At 42.9% G+C, this 17,734-nt stretch overlaps 1 protein-coding gene across 2 annotated transcripts in view; it reads right to left on the bottom strand.

The window, feature by feature from the left end:
• Window positions 1-879: 879 nt before the first annotated feature.
• LOC138677355 (myoneurin-like) overlaps window positions 880-17,734 on the bottom strand; it is a 70,478-nt gene continuing 53,623 nt past the window's right edge. For both annotated transcript variants that reach the window (XM_069767418.1, XM_069767427.1), the window contains exons 4-6: window positions 4,783-4,909; window positions 4,153-4,261; window positions 880-2,072 (exon numbers count right to left, since the gene is read on the bottom strand). In XM_069767418.1, the coding sequence (XP_069623519.1) occupies window positions 1,728-2,072; window positions 4,153-4,261; window positions 4,783-4,909 (581 nt within the window). In that variant the 3' untranslated portion in view covers window positions 880-1,727. The remainder of the gene's footprint in view (window positions 2,073-4,152; window positions 4,262-4,782; window positions 4,910-17,734) is intronic.

Here is a 17,734-nt window from a genome sequence, read left to right as displayed (position 1 = left end):
TATTGCATTTCTGTACAGAGTTTGCTCAGGAGACTTACTTTGTAAGAGCTTACAATGGTCAGCATAAATAAATACACTGCTTTCAAAAAGTAAGATTTTAATCGATATCTCACCGAATATAAGAAACATTTCACAAATTTTAACCAGTTTGAGCTTCATAGAACATTTTGGTAACCTATACCATGAACGTAAAGCTAATAATATAATTTTCGTTACAAAGTGTTACATTTTGCATCAACTCATTTTAGTAAAACTGAATACACTACATCAAAAACTACATAGAGACACAAAAGAGCACAGTGAGGTCAAAAATACTGTAAAAAAAAAAAAAAAAAAATCACAGTAATAAGCAATTGCTAGTCAAAAGATGGAAAAAACAGGGTATTTAGTTGATACTTTTTTTTTTTTGCAAAAAAAGTATACAAAGCTGCTCCACCAATTGTCAAGGTATACCCATATAGAGCAGTCCTACCTAATGTATATAATCCCTATCTGATGTATTTAAAAACCTGATCATCTGTACAGTACCTGTATAAGCAGGGTTCAGAGAGGGAATTTTCATGTGGACATGCTGGACGGAACAGCTTTGATGCAAATGACCCATAAGGAGTGGTGGACTCCCTAGTCTTGTAGAAACATCCAGCATGTCCACATGAAAATTCCCTCTTTGAACCCTGCTTATAGAGGTACTATACAGATGATCAGGTTTTTAAATACATCAGATAGGGATTATATACATTAGGTAGGACTGCTCTATATGGGTATACCTTGATGATTGGTGGAGCAGCTTAGTATACATTTTTTGTAAAAAAAAACGTATCAACTAAATACCCTGTTTTTTCCATCTTCTGACTAGCACTTGCTTATTACTGTGATTTTTTTTTTTTTTACAACAGTATTTTTGACCTCACTGTGCTCTTTTGTGTCTAAAAGTTTCTTGGTGGTGTGTGAAAAGGTTCCTACAGACTTGTTCATTGTGCAAGTAGCCCATGTGTTTCTGGTTTTATCAAAAACTACATATAGTATCTTGTATGATCTCCAAGTCTTCTAAGCATGGAATGAACAAGTTGGCGACATACAGCAACATCTATTTTTTTCCATTCTTCAAGAATGACCTCTTTTAGAACTTGGATGCTGGATGGAGAGTGATGGTCAACTTGTCTTTTCGGAATTCTCCATAGGTGTTTGATTGGGTTAAGGTCAGGAGACACTTGGAAGCTGAATCACTTTCAACCTTAATAATAATAATAATAACCTGTTCTTCAGAAATGCAAGAAATGTGTTTTGGATCATTGTTATGTTGGAAAAGTGCACTCAACATTGAAATTACAAGAAGGAAAGGTTGTAGAATTATGGAAATCGGCGGATCTATAGACGTTAATGATGAAAAAATGGAAATAAAATAAAATTTCTTTTAAGGAGCAGTTTTACAACAAAACACAAGGTCGCATGTTGCTCATGCTACTGTGAAAAGCCTGTGTAGCCTAAACTTACAACCATGGCCTGCAGCATCTCTAGATTTGTCTCATATCCAGCACATCTCAGGTATCATTGGTCGGCAAATTGCAGAGGGAGCTGCCAGCAGCAGATCTTAAAATATCCTATGCAAATATTCTCGCACTTTTACCATAGAAAAAAAACACAAATTATAGTATAATGCCCTGTAATTATTCAATTTAACAAAATTATTTTGTAGCACTAAGACAAATACAGTGCTAAGGCTGCAGTTACGGACAACCTGCTGTCTGGGAGTTCTGTGGTTCACGCGGAGTAAAATCATTGGCTGCAGTCCCTTCACCTGTAAAGATGGAAATATAAGAAAGAGAGACAGGAGATATCGAGGAGTCTGTCTGGATGCTGTGATCCCCAGCCGATGCTGGAACTGGTAAGGAGTCACTGGAAGGCAGGCCCTGAGGTGGAGCGTGTGGTGAAAATAAAGCTGCTGGCCTCCTATTTTTGAAGAATCGTGGAGAGGCATGTTCTCTGTTGATTTGCACCCGCATATCTGCTTTGTGCACAGTACGAATGTGCTTCTTCATGTTACTTGGATGTCTACATCCCTTCCCGCAGATCTGCAATAACAAATAGATTAGTGACCAAATTTTAATAACCACCATTGACGTCACACCGGGTCTACAAATTAGAACAGTCAGGGATGCCAGCAGGCAGGAGTAAACCCGCAGTCCTCTGATCAGCAGCCATTGTACAGTAGTGATGATCAAAAGGTTGGTAGTCCAGAGCCCTCCAAACTTACTTCTAAAAGCCAACAACCCAGTAGCCTCTCCTGATTTCCTGGCCCAGTAGAATAACAATGGATTATCGACATGGCCACTGGACTGGATCATCCCAAATCTAATATAGAATATTGTGATATATACACACACACACACACATACACTGTCAGTGGAATTTAACAGCGTCTGCCAAACCGTTACATACTGGTATCAATCACTGACAGCGGGATTTACACGTGTCGTACGGAAGTGCATCATACTTCCTGCCCATTGGCGCACCGTCACACAATCGCGCAGTGCTAAGGGGTTGTCATGTCATTAACAAGCGAGTGTAGAACATGGGGGAGTTGATAGAGATGGCTACATACCGTATATACTCGAGTATAAGCCGAGATTTTCAGCCCATTTTTTGGGGGCTGAAAGTCCCCCTCTCGGCTTATACTCGAGTCATACCCAGGGGTCGGCAGGGGAGGGGGAGCGGGGGCTGTCTAATTATACTCACCTGCTCCTGGCGTGGTGACAGCTCAGTACAGGAAGAAGTGCAGCGCCGGGAAGCCAGGGACGTGCAGGGACAGCGCCAGGAGCAGGTGAGTATAACGGGGAGGGGAGCGCTGCGTGATATTCACCTGCTCCTCGTTCCGGGCGCCGCTGCGTCTTCTGCAGTGATGCTCAGGTCAGAGGGCGCGGTGACGTGGTTAGTGCGCGCCCTCTGCCTGAACGTCAGTGCAGAAGACGCAGCGGCGCCCGGAACGAGGTCAGGTGAATATTGAAAGTGCCGGGGGCCTGAGCGACGGAGAGGCGAGTATGTGATTTTTTTTTTTAATGCAGCAACAACAAGTGGGGCAAGTGTCTGTATGGAGCATCTTATGGGGCCATAACGTTTGTGCAGCACTATATGGGGCAAGTATCTGTATGGGGCCATAACGTTTGCGCAGCACTATATGGGGCAAGTGTCTGTATGGGGCCATAACGTTTATGCAGCACTATATGGGGCAAGTGTCTGTATGGAGCATCTTATGGGGCCATAACGTTTGTGCAGCACTATATGGGGCAAGTGTCTGTATGGGGCCATAACGTTTGCGCAGCACTATATGGGGCAAGTGTCTGTATGGAGCATCTTATGGGGCCATAACATTTGTGCAGCACTATATGGGGCAAGGGTCTGTATGGGGCCATAACGTTTGCGCAGCACTAAAATGGGGCAAGTGTCTGTATAGAGCATCTTATGGGGCCATAATCAACATTTGTACAGCATTATATTGGGCAAATGTGTTTATGGAGCATCTTATGGGGCCATTATTAACCTTTATGCAGGATTATATGGGGCATAATTTAATATGGAGCATCTTATGGGGCCATAACGTTTGTGCAGCACTATATGGGGCAAATATATTTATGGAGCATCTTATGGGGCCATAATTAACGTTTGTGGAGCATTATATGGGGCAAGTGTCTGTATGGAGCATCTTATGGGGCCATAATCAAGGTTTGTGCAGCACTATATGGGGCAAATATCTTTATGGAGCATCTTATGGGCCATAATCAACATTTGTGCAGCATTATATTGGGCAAATGTGTCTATGGAGCATCTTATGGGGTCATTATTAACCTTTATGCAGGATTATATGGGGCATAATTTAATATGGAGCATCTTATGGGGCCATCATAAACTTTATGGAGCATTATATGGGGCTCATGACGCAATATGAATATTCAAAAACACTTAACCTACTGATGTCTCAATTTTACTTTTATTGGTATCTATTTTTACTTTTTACCGGCTGCTGCATTTCCCACCCTAGGCTTATACTCGAGTCATTAGGTTTTCCCAGTTTTTTGTGGCAAAATTAGGGGGCCGGCTTATAATCGAGTATACACGGTAGTTATTTAAGGTGTATGTGCACCTTAGGCAACTTACTTTACAGCGATACGGAAGTTCTCCGGTATGTGTCCAAGTGTGCCGCTTTAGCTCGGATATCCGATGGAATGACTGCACACAAAAGTCACACTTAAATTTCTTCACTCCACTGCAAAGCAGATTAACAAAGGAAGAAGCCGATTACAATTCAGCTATGAAGTATTAGAATATAAACTTGGGCACAATGCATTTACATTTATTTCTGTAAAATAGGAAAAAGCTGCAAAACTAAGCACAAGTGCTACTAAAAGTACGGCGTGTGCGGCGCTTGTTGGAGAACTGTAGCCCCTTCAATAACTGTTTGATGGTGTGCCAAAAGTCATACCGCCATGGCTGCTTAGAAGAAAAAGGCATCCATTTGAAAAAAACAAAAATACAGATAACTCTTAAGCCAGAATTTAACAATGACTGGTGTACAGAAGAGGGTCAGGGGACCAAAAATGGCATGTCTGGAGATTAATAGAATGGGAAATACATTATTGACTTCTTCTCCCTTTTCTGTTACCAGGATTATAAAGAGCTGGACACGGACTATTGAAAGACACCCTTTATTACTAATGAAAAAGCACTGTTCTGCACCTTCAGAACTCAGAATATAATTCTACATATGTTCCACTTACTAATCAGTACCTGCAAAAGATTTTGTGGCTTTTGTAATGCTTCACAGCTTGGCCACAAAATTCACAAAGTTGGAGCAGTGGCGTTTTTCCTGTTGAAGCTTCTACGTGCTTTATCCGAACATGTTGAGTTAGGTCATCTGGAGGGAAAAAAAGAAAGAGGATTTATAGCAATTGCAGCTTTCGTACAAAAAGAAGTTTCACTTTGGAACGTTAGACATGGAAATGCGATAAAGCGAATGCAACAAAAATGCTGTGACGTGTGTCACTCCGTCACAAAATTGGGTTTCACCCCATGGCCTATTGCACAGTGTGCCACCTTACTGGCACCTGGAATAACCTGCAAGGGCATCCCTTTGTGATCTTTTTAGGGAGTATTTCTCAAAGTATTTATGAACTAATGAGTAAGCAGCATAATATAGGCTACTTGCTGTAGTTTTGCTAAAATACTGTTTTATGAGCAGGAGATTATCACTAAAGAACTAGTAATCCTGCTGCCATGTAGTCCTCTATACTCATGAACTCTGCATAACTCTGCGTCCACCACTGACTGGCAGCTTTCTGCCTATGCACAGTGTACACAAAGTTGGTATGGGCGGGGTTCTAAAGAGATCAGAATTCAAAGTTCTTGTAGATTTGCAGCAGTGATTTTATCAAAACTGCAGCAAGCAACACAGTAAAGGATACATAGCTGGAATCAGGGTCTCTGCCCCTTACTTCATACTGCTTTCAGAGAAGGTATTAAAAGCCTGCTGACAGATTCATTTTAAACATATATACAAATTAGCCAAGGTATTAAATCTGCTACCCACCCCACCACTAAAAGCACAACCGAACCACTTCTTCAAAATACAAATAATCTAGTAGACACAAATGTATGGCCAGTGTTCTCGAAAAAAATGGCTATGCTCAGTTCTTTTTCCAAATATATAATTAAGAGATCCACTGGAGGAAACCACAAAGCATGAGTAAAGGGGTTTAATAAGTATAAAGAGTGTTGTACCCCATTCATATGGCAAATCAAAGGGTCCTCTTCTATGGCTATATGACATGTCAAAAGATGAATAAATGTACTTCCAACTTCCATTTCTTGTAAATACCATAGCTGTAATTTGAAATTATACTGAGAAAATGTTGGGGGGAGGAATTATGCATTTAGTAACTATGCTATGTGGGTATTTATTCTTCATTCCGATAAACCATCATAGCCAAAAAGACAAAGCAAAACCAAATCTGAAGCACATGTGAAGAAATGAACTGACTCCATTCCCTACAGGCTTACATGTCACTTTGTACCTGGTGCTGAAGGGAATGGTCTGCATACAGTCATATCTGGATTACTATCAGAAATGAAGCCAAAAACAATAGTTTATGTAGGGAACACTCCCTTGTAGTGGTAGATGGAATGGTTATATTTAAAGGGGTATTTTAGGAACAGAAAAGAGGTCAACAACACCCCTCGTGTAAATGGGAATGTGTCTGAGATGGCAGATTAGTCCTAATTACCGTACTGAAAAGGGTATTCCAGTATTACACAGAATAGATGAATATCAGATTGGATTGCCAGACTAATAGTGGTGTGTGCCTTCTTGGAATGGAACAGTGGTCATGTACTATCTCCCGCAGTCCAATAGATATAGAACGGAGAACCAAAACACTTGTGCGACCGCTTCTCCATTCAGACAGTTGCCAGGAGTCCCCATCAGTGAGAGTCTCGGCAGTCAGACCCCAAATATACTAATAGTTATCCATCCTGTGCTTAGGTGATAACGTGTACCTTTTAAATATGACTGATCTAAACCAGAGTGCCCTCCATATGAAAGCTGTGGGGCAAAAATCCCTACTGCAGTATATTTAGAAAGTATTTTTGTAAGGTCTACTAAGCAGTAAAACAAAAGTCTGAATATATTTCATGAGTGATATAAAGCTGGGCATCCAAACACAGATCGGAATTTGGGATGGTATGTGTTGGGTGACAGTTTAGCTACCTCTGTATTTATTGTATCCATATACGCAAAAGCTACGTATACAATGCTTTCCATTCCCACCATATAAGATCAGCACACAGAAGCTGACATTTTGAGACACACAGTCCTCCGTTTATCATTATCTATTAAAACAATCTCCTCAAGAGTATGTGCAGACGATCCGGAAGTGGCAGCGCCTTGGCCGCCGTGCATGTTCGCTGCATAAAAAGTGCCGTCGTCTATTTAACGCAGGTGAATCCTCGGTGATCACTCAACTGTGTAGATTCACTGCACCCAATACATTCTGGGGTGAAATGTCTCTTGTGGAGGCTCGCGTCTCCGCAAGATAGACATGCTGCAGCCTGGAAAGACGCGCCGCATGTGTCTCTGTGGGTGATCCGCGGGCGTCTCTGGACACAGTGGGCATGGGATTTCTGAAAATCCCATCTACTATGCTGTAACATCTGGACGCTACATAAGCGTTTACGGATTGTGTGCACCTACCCTACAACATTGGCAGTCAAAGTTCAATTCGTAAAGGACTTGGATCTCGATGGCAGCTGCCCGATGTTAATGGGTCACCTGGCACCCTTCCAGAGTTGGAGAGCTAGTTAAGAAAAAAAAAACAACACTCTCCATTTCATTTGGTTGTAAGTTTGGATATTGTATGTTCAAGAATGTGATGCTGTGTCCAAAGAGAATCCCATGTGAGAAACCAGAGAGGAGAATTTATGTGAATTTTTTCCCCTTTTACACATAACGGTCACAGAGGAAGCAGGTTCTTTCCTGTGCCAAAACTGCAGGTTTAAAGAAGCTGCATTCATGACAAGTGAATACACCATGCAACTGACAAATGGACAGGGGAGGGGTGGGTGCCTTCTTTGTCTTCATGACTCTATAATGACTGTTGCAAGACCCCTTTTTTTTATTTCTAATTAGAATTCACCCTTTCACCTACCAAATGTTCTTCTAAGACATCTGCAGTACTCAGATGAACTCCGACACTAAACATCTTGACAGCCTGTAATTGCCTTTTTTTGCAATGCAAAATGATTATTAACTTCTCAGTTCATTACCAAAGCAAATTTAATTCTTAAATATCAAAAAGCAGTCGAAGTATAACAATGAATTATTGTTTAAATAGGCAAGGAAAAAATAGATTACACTGTGACAGATGTGGGAAAATAAATAGTCTTTAACCTGGACAATATTTGACTGTGTCTAATTGCCCTTTGCCATGTAAAGCTGCACCGCTTTTCCAAAGCAACGTAAAAGAGTTTTTTTTTGTGTGAATCTATTACAATTCTGCATCCTGGGAATCCTTGAACGGAGAAGAAGTACGGAGACATTAAATCAAAACCACTGTGTGTTTAGAGGAAGTCCTAACACATTACCACAAATGTTTATTCATTTTCTGTCAAGTCATACATAAGGAAAAGGGAACTCAAAAGCTTAGTTGACATCTATCTATCTGGGGTAGACAGAGAGACAATGAGATAGATAAAAATTAGAAGCAGCGCCAATCCAGAAAAAAAAATAAAAATAAATAAAATCAGTACAAATGTAGACCCCCTGGTTCCTGACGCTCTGAACAATCTACCCATCCATTCTACCAAAATAGGCAGCACACTGGTTGTTAGAGAGAAAAAAAATATATGGATGTTTCCTTTTAAAGGTTTACACTGAAGCCTGCAAAGCCTAAAATGTAACAGGATATAAAAAAAAAAAAAAAGAAAAAAAAAAAATCTTCAGAAGTATTTCTCACCTTGCCTTGCTCATCATGAGAAATGTGCAACTGTTCCAGACGACCACATTATAGAGAATTATTTCGCACTCAGACAGGGAAGACCGCTGCCTCTCCTAACTATTCTATCTCTAGGCCTCTCACAAACTACACTTACATTTTGGTTATTCCACGTAATCTTTATGTTTTTTGGTGCTCTGAAACCGAAAATTACCTCCTTTTGTCATAGGACATTACGTTTCCTGACAATTTAGGTAGCCATGTTAAATAAGGAAATACCGCCAAATAAATGAAAATAAACTTATAAATCACGTTTTATTACAAGTTTTTCATGAAAATCATTTTTGAACTGAAATGAACTCACATTTACGCTTGTGAGCAGCATCTGGAAAAAGCATCCAAAAGTAGACTGCCATCATCGTAATGCTCCATTTTGCCTGGTATATTCTTCGTATCTCTTTAATGTCCTGATGGAATCGTTCACCTTGCTCTTCACTCTCAGCTCCCAAATTTTTAGGAAAGTAGTCAAGGTGGTAATGGAGGAAATGCACTTTCAAACTCAGACAAAATAAAGCGTGAAAAGTTTTCAGCATTCGTCCAAAGATTTTCTTTAAAGTCAGAATCTATTTTACTGCCTAAAAATTTCTCTACCACCTCTTTAAATGCAATCCACCCTTCTTTTTGAGGATCTGTCACGGTATTGACAAACTCATTATCAGCTATAAGCTTTCTAATGTCTGGTCCGACGAAGACACCTTCTTTCAATTTTGAACCATTCCCGATCATTTCCCTCGGGATCAATAAAGTGTATTGTATTGCATTTCTTGGAAGTGTTTTTACAAATTGCTTCATCAAGCCCAATTTTATGCAGAGAGGTGGTAGAAAAACCTTCTAGTGAGATACCAAAGTTTCTCGGAGGACATTTTTTTCACCAACTGAGCACCCTCGGCTGCCAACTCTTCTTGGTCCAGTGATTTTGGCGGTCTCGACTGTCCCACAGATATGGAAAACGAGGGTATTTGGTATACCCAGCTTGTTGCCCGAGCAGCATTTACAAGACCTTCAAACCCTCACACACTTGCTAACCGTGGTCTTCATATTTAAGTTTACGAAGAACCAATCCCACGTTCTCGTAGGTTTCCTTCAAGTGTACGGAATGACCTACAGTGATGGAAGTGTAAGAAATGCTGTTTTGAAAAATCTATAAAAAGATGCAATTGCGTTGAATCATATTGGATTTTGAATTGACCATCAAACCTTTGACATCAATGTAATAAACCAACGTGTCTTCCCAGGCAAAGTAAGGAACAAACTCCTTTTCTTGATGTCTGAACCATGAAAAAGACACTCCTGGTAACATTAAATTCCTGCTTTTGAGCCTTGATCCAAGTAACTCAGCATCTTTGGGAGGATTCGAGTCTCTTATTATATCCTTCATCACCTTCTGGGAAAAAAAGTTGGTCTTGTAGTATCATCTTCAAAGTCAGAACTTGATTCATCATCTGGTTCAGGTACGATTCCACCTTTATCAGAGCTAGGTATCTCTTCAAAGGTAGCAGGGGCCTTGGGTACTGGTATATCTGTGTCATGGGGGGAATGGGACGAATTGCTGAGTGAAGATTGAGGTATGAAATGTAATGCTTCCATATGGAATTATACCCTTCCACATTGCATGAACAAAAGTAACAGTGGTCACTATGGTTCTTTTGCTCTCGCCATACCATAGGAATCTTATAACGGAAAGCTTTTTTTCTTACCCTTGAACCAATTTCGAAGGTCCTCAACACACGGTTTGCACACTTTATGAGGCGCCCAAACTTTATCTTGATCTTTGAAGTATGCGAAGTATACTTTTTTGTTTTCTCCCACGAAGACTGTAATATTTAGCTTTTTCAACACAGTATTTTCAACACAAATGAAACAGAAACAGTCAGACGAATTAATACACTTCCGCAAAGCCACAACGCTAATTTGGGGAAACATGGATAAGGAATGAAATTCCAATGCAAGTTTCTTGAAAGCATAAGGAGCTTTTATTAGGTCACTAACTACCTCACTGCCAACAGCCAATCACGCAGTTCCTATTGATGTTAATGGGGAAAGAAAAAAGTTGCCTGCCGATGATTCACACCAGAGTTTAGAAAAGAACCTATAGGTTTGTGGCAAGTCCTGACGTTCAGGATTTTTAAAAATATTTTCTCATTATTAAAACACCAAAATACATGGAAATTATATGAAAGTAATCAAACAGCTTTTTAGTCACAGACCTGTGTAATCCTTCTGAAACATGGGCAGAAGAACTGTAATGATTTTTAGCCAATAATTGAGAATATTACAAAAAAAACGTCAAGATGCTGGGGGATAGGTTGTGGTCAACATTATTGGCATCCCATGTAAAACTTCTGCTGAAATAAAAAAGGTTTCATAAATCTGTTTTGATATATATGAATTGTCCCCTTTGATAACATTGAAGCAAAAAAAAAAAAAAAAAAAATCGGACTAAGCTGTGACAAATTAGACTCGCCTATGCCCACTTTATCAGAGCTCGCTTCACTTTAAAGAACCCACAAACGCCTTGATGCTTAAGAGGCCAGTTTTATTCCTGTTTCTTGCCCACAATGGCAAAGACAAGAGCGTTGTCTTAGCACACCACAAATATTTTTATGACCAAGCACAAGCAATTTAAAAAGGTGCAACACTATCACAAAAGACATTTTCATCATGGCTTCAACAAAACAAAATGTTAATGAGAAGTTTAAAACTCATGGATCAGTCAAGACCTTCCAGGTGGAAAGAAAATTAAAGGGAACCGGTCACCCCGAAAATCGCGGGTGAGGTAAGCCCACCGGCATCAGGGGCTTATCTACAGCATTCTGTAATGCTGTAGATAAGCCCCCGATGTTACCTGAAAGAGGAGAAAAACACGTTAGATTATACTCACCCAGGAGCGGTCCCGCTGCTGGTCAGGTCAGATGGATGTCTCTGGTCCGCTGCGGCGCCTCCCATCTTCATTCCAAGACGTCCTCTTCTGATCTTCAGCCACGGCTCCGGCGCAGGCGTACTTTGTCTGCCCTGTTGAGGGCAGAGCAAAGTACTGCAGTGCGCAGGCGCCGGGCCTCTCTGACCTTTCCAGCGCCTGCGATTTTTTTTTGCTTCAATGTTAACAAAGGGGACAGTTCATATATATCAAAACAGATTTATGAAACCTTTTTTATTTCAGCAGAAGTTTTACATGGGATGCCAATAATGTTGACCACAACCTATCCCCCAGCATCTTGACGTTTTTTTTTTTTGTAATATTCTCAATTATTGGCTAAAAATCATTACAGTTCTTCTGCCCATGTTTCAGAAGGATTACACAGGTCTGTGACTAAAAAGCCGTTTGATTATTTTCATATAATTTCCATGTATTTTGGTGTTTTAATAATGAGATAATGAAGATGGGAGGCACCGCAGCGGACCAGAGACACCCATCCGACCGGACCAGCAGCGGGATCGCCCTTGGGTGAGTATAATCGAATGTCTTTTTCTCCTCTTTCAGGTAACATCGGGGGCTTATCTACAGCATTACAGAATGCTGTAGATAAGCCCCTGATGCCGGTGGGCTTACCTCACCCGCGATTTTTGGGGTGACAGGTTCCCTTTAAAAGTGTGAGAACCCTACTAAAGTATGCTAGAAATAAAAGTACATAAAACATTGAAAGAACTTCTTGCGATATCTGGGGTTATGGTTTTAATTTGATACCAAATTCGACATACTGACCAAAATAGAGATCTTCGGGGAAGAACTAAAGACAACCCCATTTGTTAAAGAAAGTAAAAAAAAAAAAAAAAAAAGAGACAGAATCTTGTCACAAGCCTTCCATAAAAAAACGGTAGTTACTTACCGATAACGGTATTTCTCTGATCCCATGATGGCACCACAAAGAGAGGGGTCCGCCCCCAGGGACAGGAAACCTACAGGTGAAAAAGGGCGTACCTCTCTCCCACATCAGTTGGATTACAGAGCCTTATACAGAACTTCAGCTGCAACTCAATATTTGCACAAATTAAACTTAACCTATTTAACTTAACAGAGGCACCGTGACTAAAATTAATTACTAGTACATTACAAAGGGCACACCTGTGTGTGAAAAAGGAGGGAATATACGGGTGCCATCATGGGATCAGAGAAATACCGTTATCGGTAAGTAACTACCGTTTTCTCTATCCCCATGATGGCACCACCGAGAGATTTGCATAGATAGAACTCTTAGGGAGGGACCACTGCCTCTAGAACCCTTCGCCCAAAGGTAGGATCAGAGGAGGTCAAGTCTAAACGGTAATGTTTGAAAGACTGGGAAGACCAAGTGGCCGCTCTACATATCTGTTGTATTGAAGCGCCAGCTCTCTCCACCCAGGATGATGCCACTGCTCTGGTCGAATGAGCCTTTCTATTCTCCGGGATGGCTGTCCCGCAGGATGAGTAGGATAGGGCGATGGCGTCTCTTATCCATCTCGCTAACGTGGCTTTCGATGCTTTTTGTCCCTTCCGCGGACCCTGGAAGCAGACAAACAGAGCCCTATCCTTCCTGCACTCCCTAGTGGCTGATAGATATTGGACCAGACATCTTTTTACGTCTAGGGTATGCAGTGTTTTTTCCCCTTCATTTTTAGGGTTGGGACAAAAGGAGGGCAAAGAAATCTCTTGCGTTCTGTGAAATTGTGACGCTATTTTAGGTAGGTAAGCCGGGTCAGTTTTAAGAATGACTCTGTCCTCGAGTATCTGAGTAATGGGTGGGTATGCAGATAACGCTTGTATATCGCTGACACGACGAGCCGAGGTTAGGGCCACTAGGAGTGTGGTTTTTAGAGACAAGATCTTTAAGGGAACTTCTGCCAGGGGCTCAAAGGGAGGTTTGGTTAGAGCATTTAATACAAGGTTTAGATCCCACGGAGGAGAATTGTGGAGGGGAATAGGCCTGGACCTACTTGAGGCTTTAATAAATCGCATGACCCACCGATTTCTGGCCAAATCATAATTATACAGTGCTCCCATGGCTGCTACCTGAACCTTTAGAGTGCTTGTAGCCAAACCTCTTTCCAAACCTTTCTGTAGGAACTCAAGGATTTTCTCTATTGGGATCTCCCCGGACGGGTCTGCGCCCGACACAGACATGAATTTTTTCCACACTTTCCCATATATTTTAGTGGTTACGAGTTTTCTACTCTGTAATAAAGTGGACACTAGATTGGGAGAGAACCCTTTATCCCTTAGAAGCCTCCTTTCAAAAGCCAGGCTGTCATGTGTAGATTCTTTACATTGGGGTGAAATACCGGGCCCTGGGATAGAAGTTTCGGAGTGTCTGGTAGAACCCATGGACTTGATATGGACATTTTTCTTAGCCAAGAAAACCATATTCTGCGGGGCCAGAATGGCGCTATTACTATCACTGTTGCTTCCTCCTCCCGAATTTTCCTCAACACTAAGGGGATGAGTGATATCGGAGGGAACGCGTAGGCGAGGTGATAGTTCCAAGGAATTGTTAGGGCATCTAGAGCTACTGGGCTCCCCCAGGGATCGATTGAGCAGAATGTTTTTACTTTCCGGTTTTGACTGTTCGCGAATAGGTCTATTTCTGGCAGACCCCAGAGATTCACGATTTGGTTGAAGACCGACTGGTTTAGTTCCCACTCCCCCTGCTTTAAGCATGTTCTGCTCAGGAAGTCTGCAGTTTGGTTTTCTGAGCCCTTTAAGTGGAGAGCTGTCAAGGATTTTAGACTGTGTTCCGCTATGTGGAAGATGGATTGGGTTACCTCCATCAATGCTCGACACCTGGTGCCCCCTTGGTGGTTTAGATATGCAACCACTACTTGGTTGTCCGAAAAGATTTTTACGTGATGGGAGTGAAGGAGATATAGAAAGTGCATTAGGGCCAGTTTTACCGCTAATAGTTCTTTCATGTTTGAAGAGGCTAGCTCTTGACTTTTGCTCCAATTCCCCTGTGCCACTTGATCATCTATATGTGCTCCCCACCCCCAGGGGCTTGCATCCGTCGTTAGGATTTTCTCCGCCGGTAGTGCCCAAGGGACCCCCTTGGTTAAATTCCCTGGGTCTGCCCACCATACTAGGGAGTGTATCGTGTTTGATGAGATACTTAATTGCCAGTCTAAATTTCCGTGCAGAGATATGCTTGAATCTAAAGTCTCCCATTGTAGGTCCCGGGAATGACATTGTGCCCACTGCACGGCCGGAATACAGGCAGTCATAGAGCCCAGCAGGCACATTGCTTTCCTCAGCGTAGTGACTGGGGATATCGTCAACTGTAACACTGCCTGTGTCATTTTTTGAATCTTCCCCTGAGGAAGGTAACACTTCTGCGTGATCGAGTCTAGGACTATCCCTAAGTACTCCTGTACCTGGGATGGCACTATTTTGGATTTGGGTATGTTTTGCAGCCACCCTAGACTCGACAGTGAAGCCATGACCAGATCCAACTGATGTTTGCAATGTTGGAATGAGGTCTCTACCATGAGGAGGTCGTCCAGATAGGGAACTATTAGAACATTCTGTTCTCATATGTGGGCCATCACTTCTGACATTATTTTTGTGAATACCCGAGGAGCAACGGCTATCCCGAAGGGGAGAGCTCGGAATTGGTAGTGTTTTACTTCCCCCTGGATATTCACTGCCAGTCTGAGATATTTTTGATAATCTCTGTGGATTGGCACATGGTAATATGCGTCTCGTAAGTCTAGAACAGTCATGAAACACAACGGAAAGAGTATTTTCACGCAAGATTTTATTGTATCCATTTTGAAGTGTTGAATCTCTAGGAAACGGTTTAATCTTTTGAGATTTATGATCGCTCTGTACGATCCGTAGGGTTTCCTGCGGAGGAAGAGGGGAGAATAGAAGCCCGTGCCTCTTTCCCGTTATGGGACTTCTTGTAATACCCCTTTCTGGATTAAGTTCAGAATTTCCTCCTGGAGAGCTGACTGTTCGTGTGACTGTTTCTGAGGCGTTATCATGAAGAAGGTGCCGGGAGGGATACGAAATTTGAGTCTGAGACCTTCTCGTATTATACCTAAAATCCAAGGACTGTTTGAAATTTTTTCCCAGGCTGGAAGAAACTCGGCTAGTCTCCCTCCGACCCGGGGAGTACCTTCATTGTGATTTTTTATTATCCGGAGGGGGGGGGGGGGGGGTTTGTTGAACAAGAAGCCTCTGTTTTTGTTCCTTCTGTCTTCCCATCCATCTTTATTCCCTTTTGGGGGTCTTCTCTGCATGAATTTTCTGTTCCGAAAGGAACACCTATAAGACTGGTTGGGAAACCCGGGGAAAGATTTCTTCTTATCCCCCGCTTTGTCAAGGATGTCGTCCAATGTTGACCCAAACAGAAATTCACCTTCGCAAGGTATTGAGCATAATTTGGTCTTCGTTTGCAAGTCCCCCAGCCAGCACTTTAGCCACAGGGCACGTCTTGCAGCGTTTGAGAAGGAAGCCAACCTGGCTGCTAATCTCGCCGAATCCACCGATGCGTCTGCCAAGAAGGCTGCCGCCCCTTTCATCATGGACACTGATTTTTGGATTGTCTCTCTTGAGACTTTTTCCTTTAATTGGGAATCCAGGTGCTCGAGCCATACTATTAAGGCGCGGGCCGTACAAGTGGCTGCGATGGCTGGTTTTAGACCACCTCCTGCTGATTCCCAGGAGTTTAAGAAAGTGTCAGCTTTTTTGTCCATCGGGTCCTTTAGGGTACCCATGTCCTCGAAGGGCAGGGCAAATTTTTTAGAGGCCTTTGCTATGGCCACATCCAATTTTGGTGCCTTGCTCCAGGATGAGCAAGCTGGGTCATCAAACGGGTATTTTCTCTTAGGAGTCAAGAGAACTTTTTTGTCCGGTTTTTTCGATTCTTTTTTGATCAAAGAGTGAATTTGTTCATTTATCGGGAATACTCTTCTTTTCTTTTGTTCCAATCCACTGAACATTATATCCTGTGCCGTTCTTTTAGGACGTTCATCTACCAGGCCCATGGTTGTTCTGATAGCCTTTATCAATGCGTCTGTCTCTTCGATAGGGAAACAACTGCGTCCCCCCTCTGAGGATAGTGAAGAGGTGTCGGATGCTGGAGAGTCACTAGAATCAGACGTTTCACTCTCTGACTCATCTATACTAGATTCGGGAGACTTGTGGCTTGATCTTCGTTTTTTCTTCGAAGTTTTAATGCTTTTGAGGGCACTTTCCACCTGACTTAATTAATGATTTTAGGTCTGAGGCGAACGTCGGAGATTCCTCCTGAATGGTTTTCTCTATGCAAGACCCACATAGCTTTTTCTCCCAGGAGGAAGGTAGCTCTTCTAGACATATCGCACACACTTTGTGCTTTGATTTGCCTGCACATTTTCTTCCCTAGGAGAAAGAGTAACCACGTATTACATTAGTACTTTCACGTAGATCACTCACCCCTTGTGAATAAGAGATACCGTCTCTGGCCTCGGGACTATATCCACTGGATTCGTCACCGGTCGCATAGTTTTTTCAGAGACCCGGCTGCGTTGTGACCCTGAGCGTCCACTGCTGCTGCGCTGCTGAGAGGAAGCGTTTCCCTTGCGCTGATGCTGTGAGCGCTGGTGCCGCTGTACCTGCACTTGCTCAGGAGACAATTGTACACACTCCTGTGCATCTTGAGCTCTTTGACACTCATAGTGGCCTCCACGCTGCGTTTTAGCAAAGAGGAGGCTTAATCCACATATCCCCCTTGGAAATGCTCCTTTTTAAATTTGCCGCCGTCGGAAGCGGTGACCTGCGCATGCGCGCGCGCTACTTTCGGTCCAGAGCACGGCACCCCATAGGGAAGATATAATCGGGGACGCGCGCGCGCTCTAGCGTTCCGCCCCTGTCCTGCCGCCCCGTACTTCCGGTTTAGGCGGCCGGCGTCTAGCGGTGCCATGTGCGCTTTAGTGCGCTCCTGCGTCCCCTCATGGTAGCGTAGCCGCCGCTACCTCCATGTACCGATTAGCGGTATGGAGGCTGTATCGGTGACCGCCGTCACCTGCCTCCTTCCTCCCCCTTTTTTTTTTTTTCTTCTCGGGGAAGGCAGGCTCGATCCCCTTCACTGCCTCCCCCCTACCACACTCACCCATAGGGCCCGCCGACCCCAGCGGTGGTGCTTCAGGGCCGGAGAAAAAGGGGGGAGAAAAACCTGCTGGATCCAGCCGTGACAGGGCGCCCCCTGTCAGGAACCGACCGGACCAGCTCCCTGGAATCCCAC

The sequence above is a fragment of the Ranitomeya imitator genome, chromosome 1 (assembly GCF_032444005.1).
Source record: "Ranitomeya imitator isolate aRanImi1 chromosome 1, aRanImi1.pri, whole genome shotgun sequence".
Lineage (NCBI taxonomy): Eukaryota > Metazoa > Chordata > Amphibia > Anura > Dendrobatidae > Ranitomeya > Ranitomeya imitator.
The sequence above is the reverse complement of the archived record's forward strand: the minus strand, read 5'-3'. Positions and strand labels throughout refer to the sequence as shown.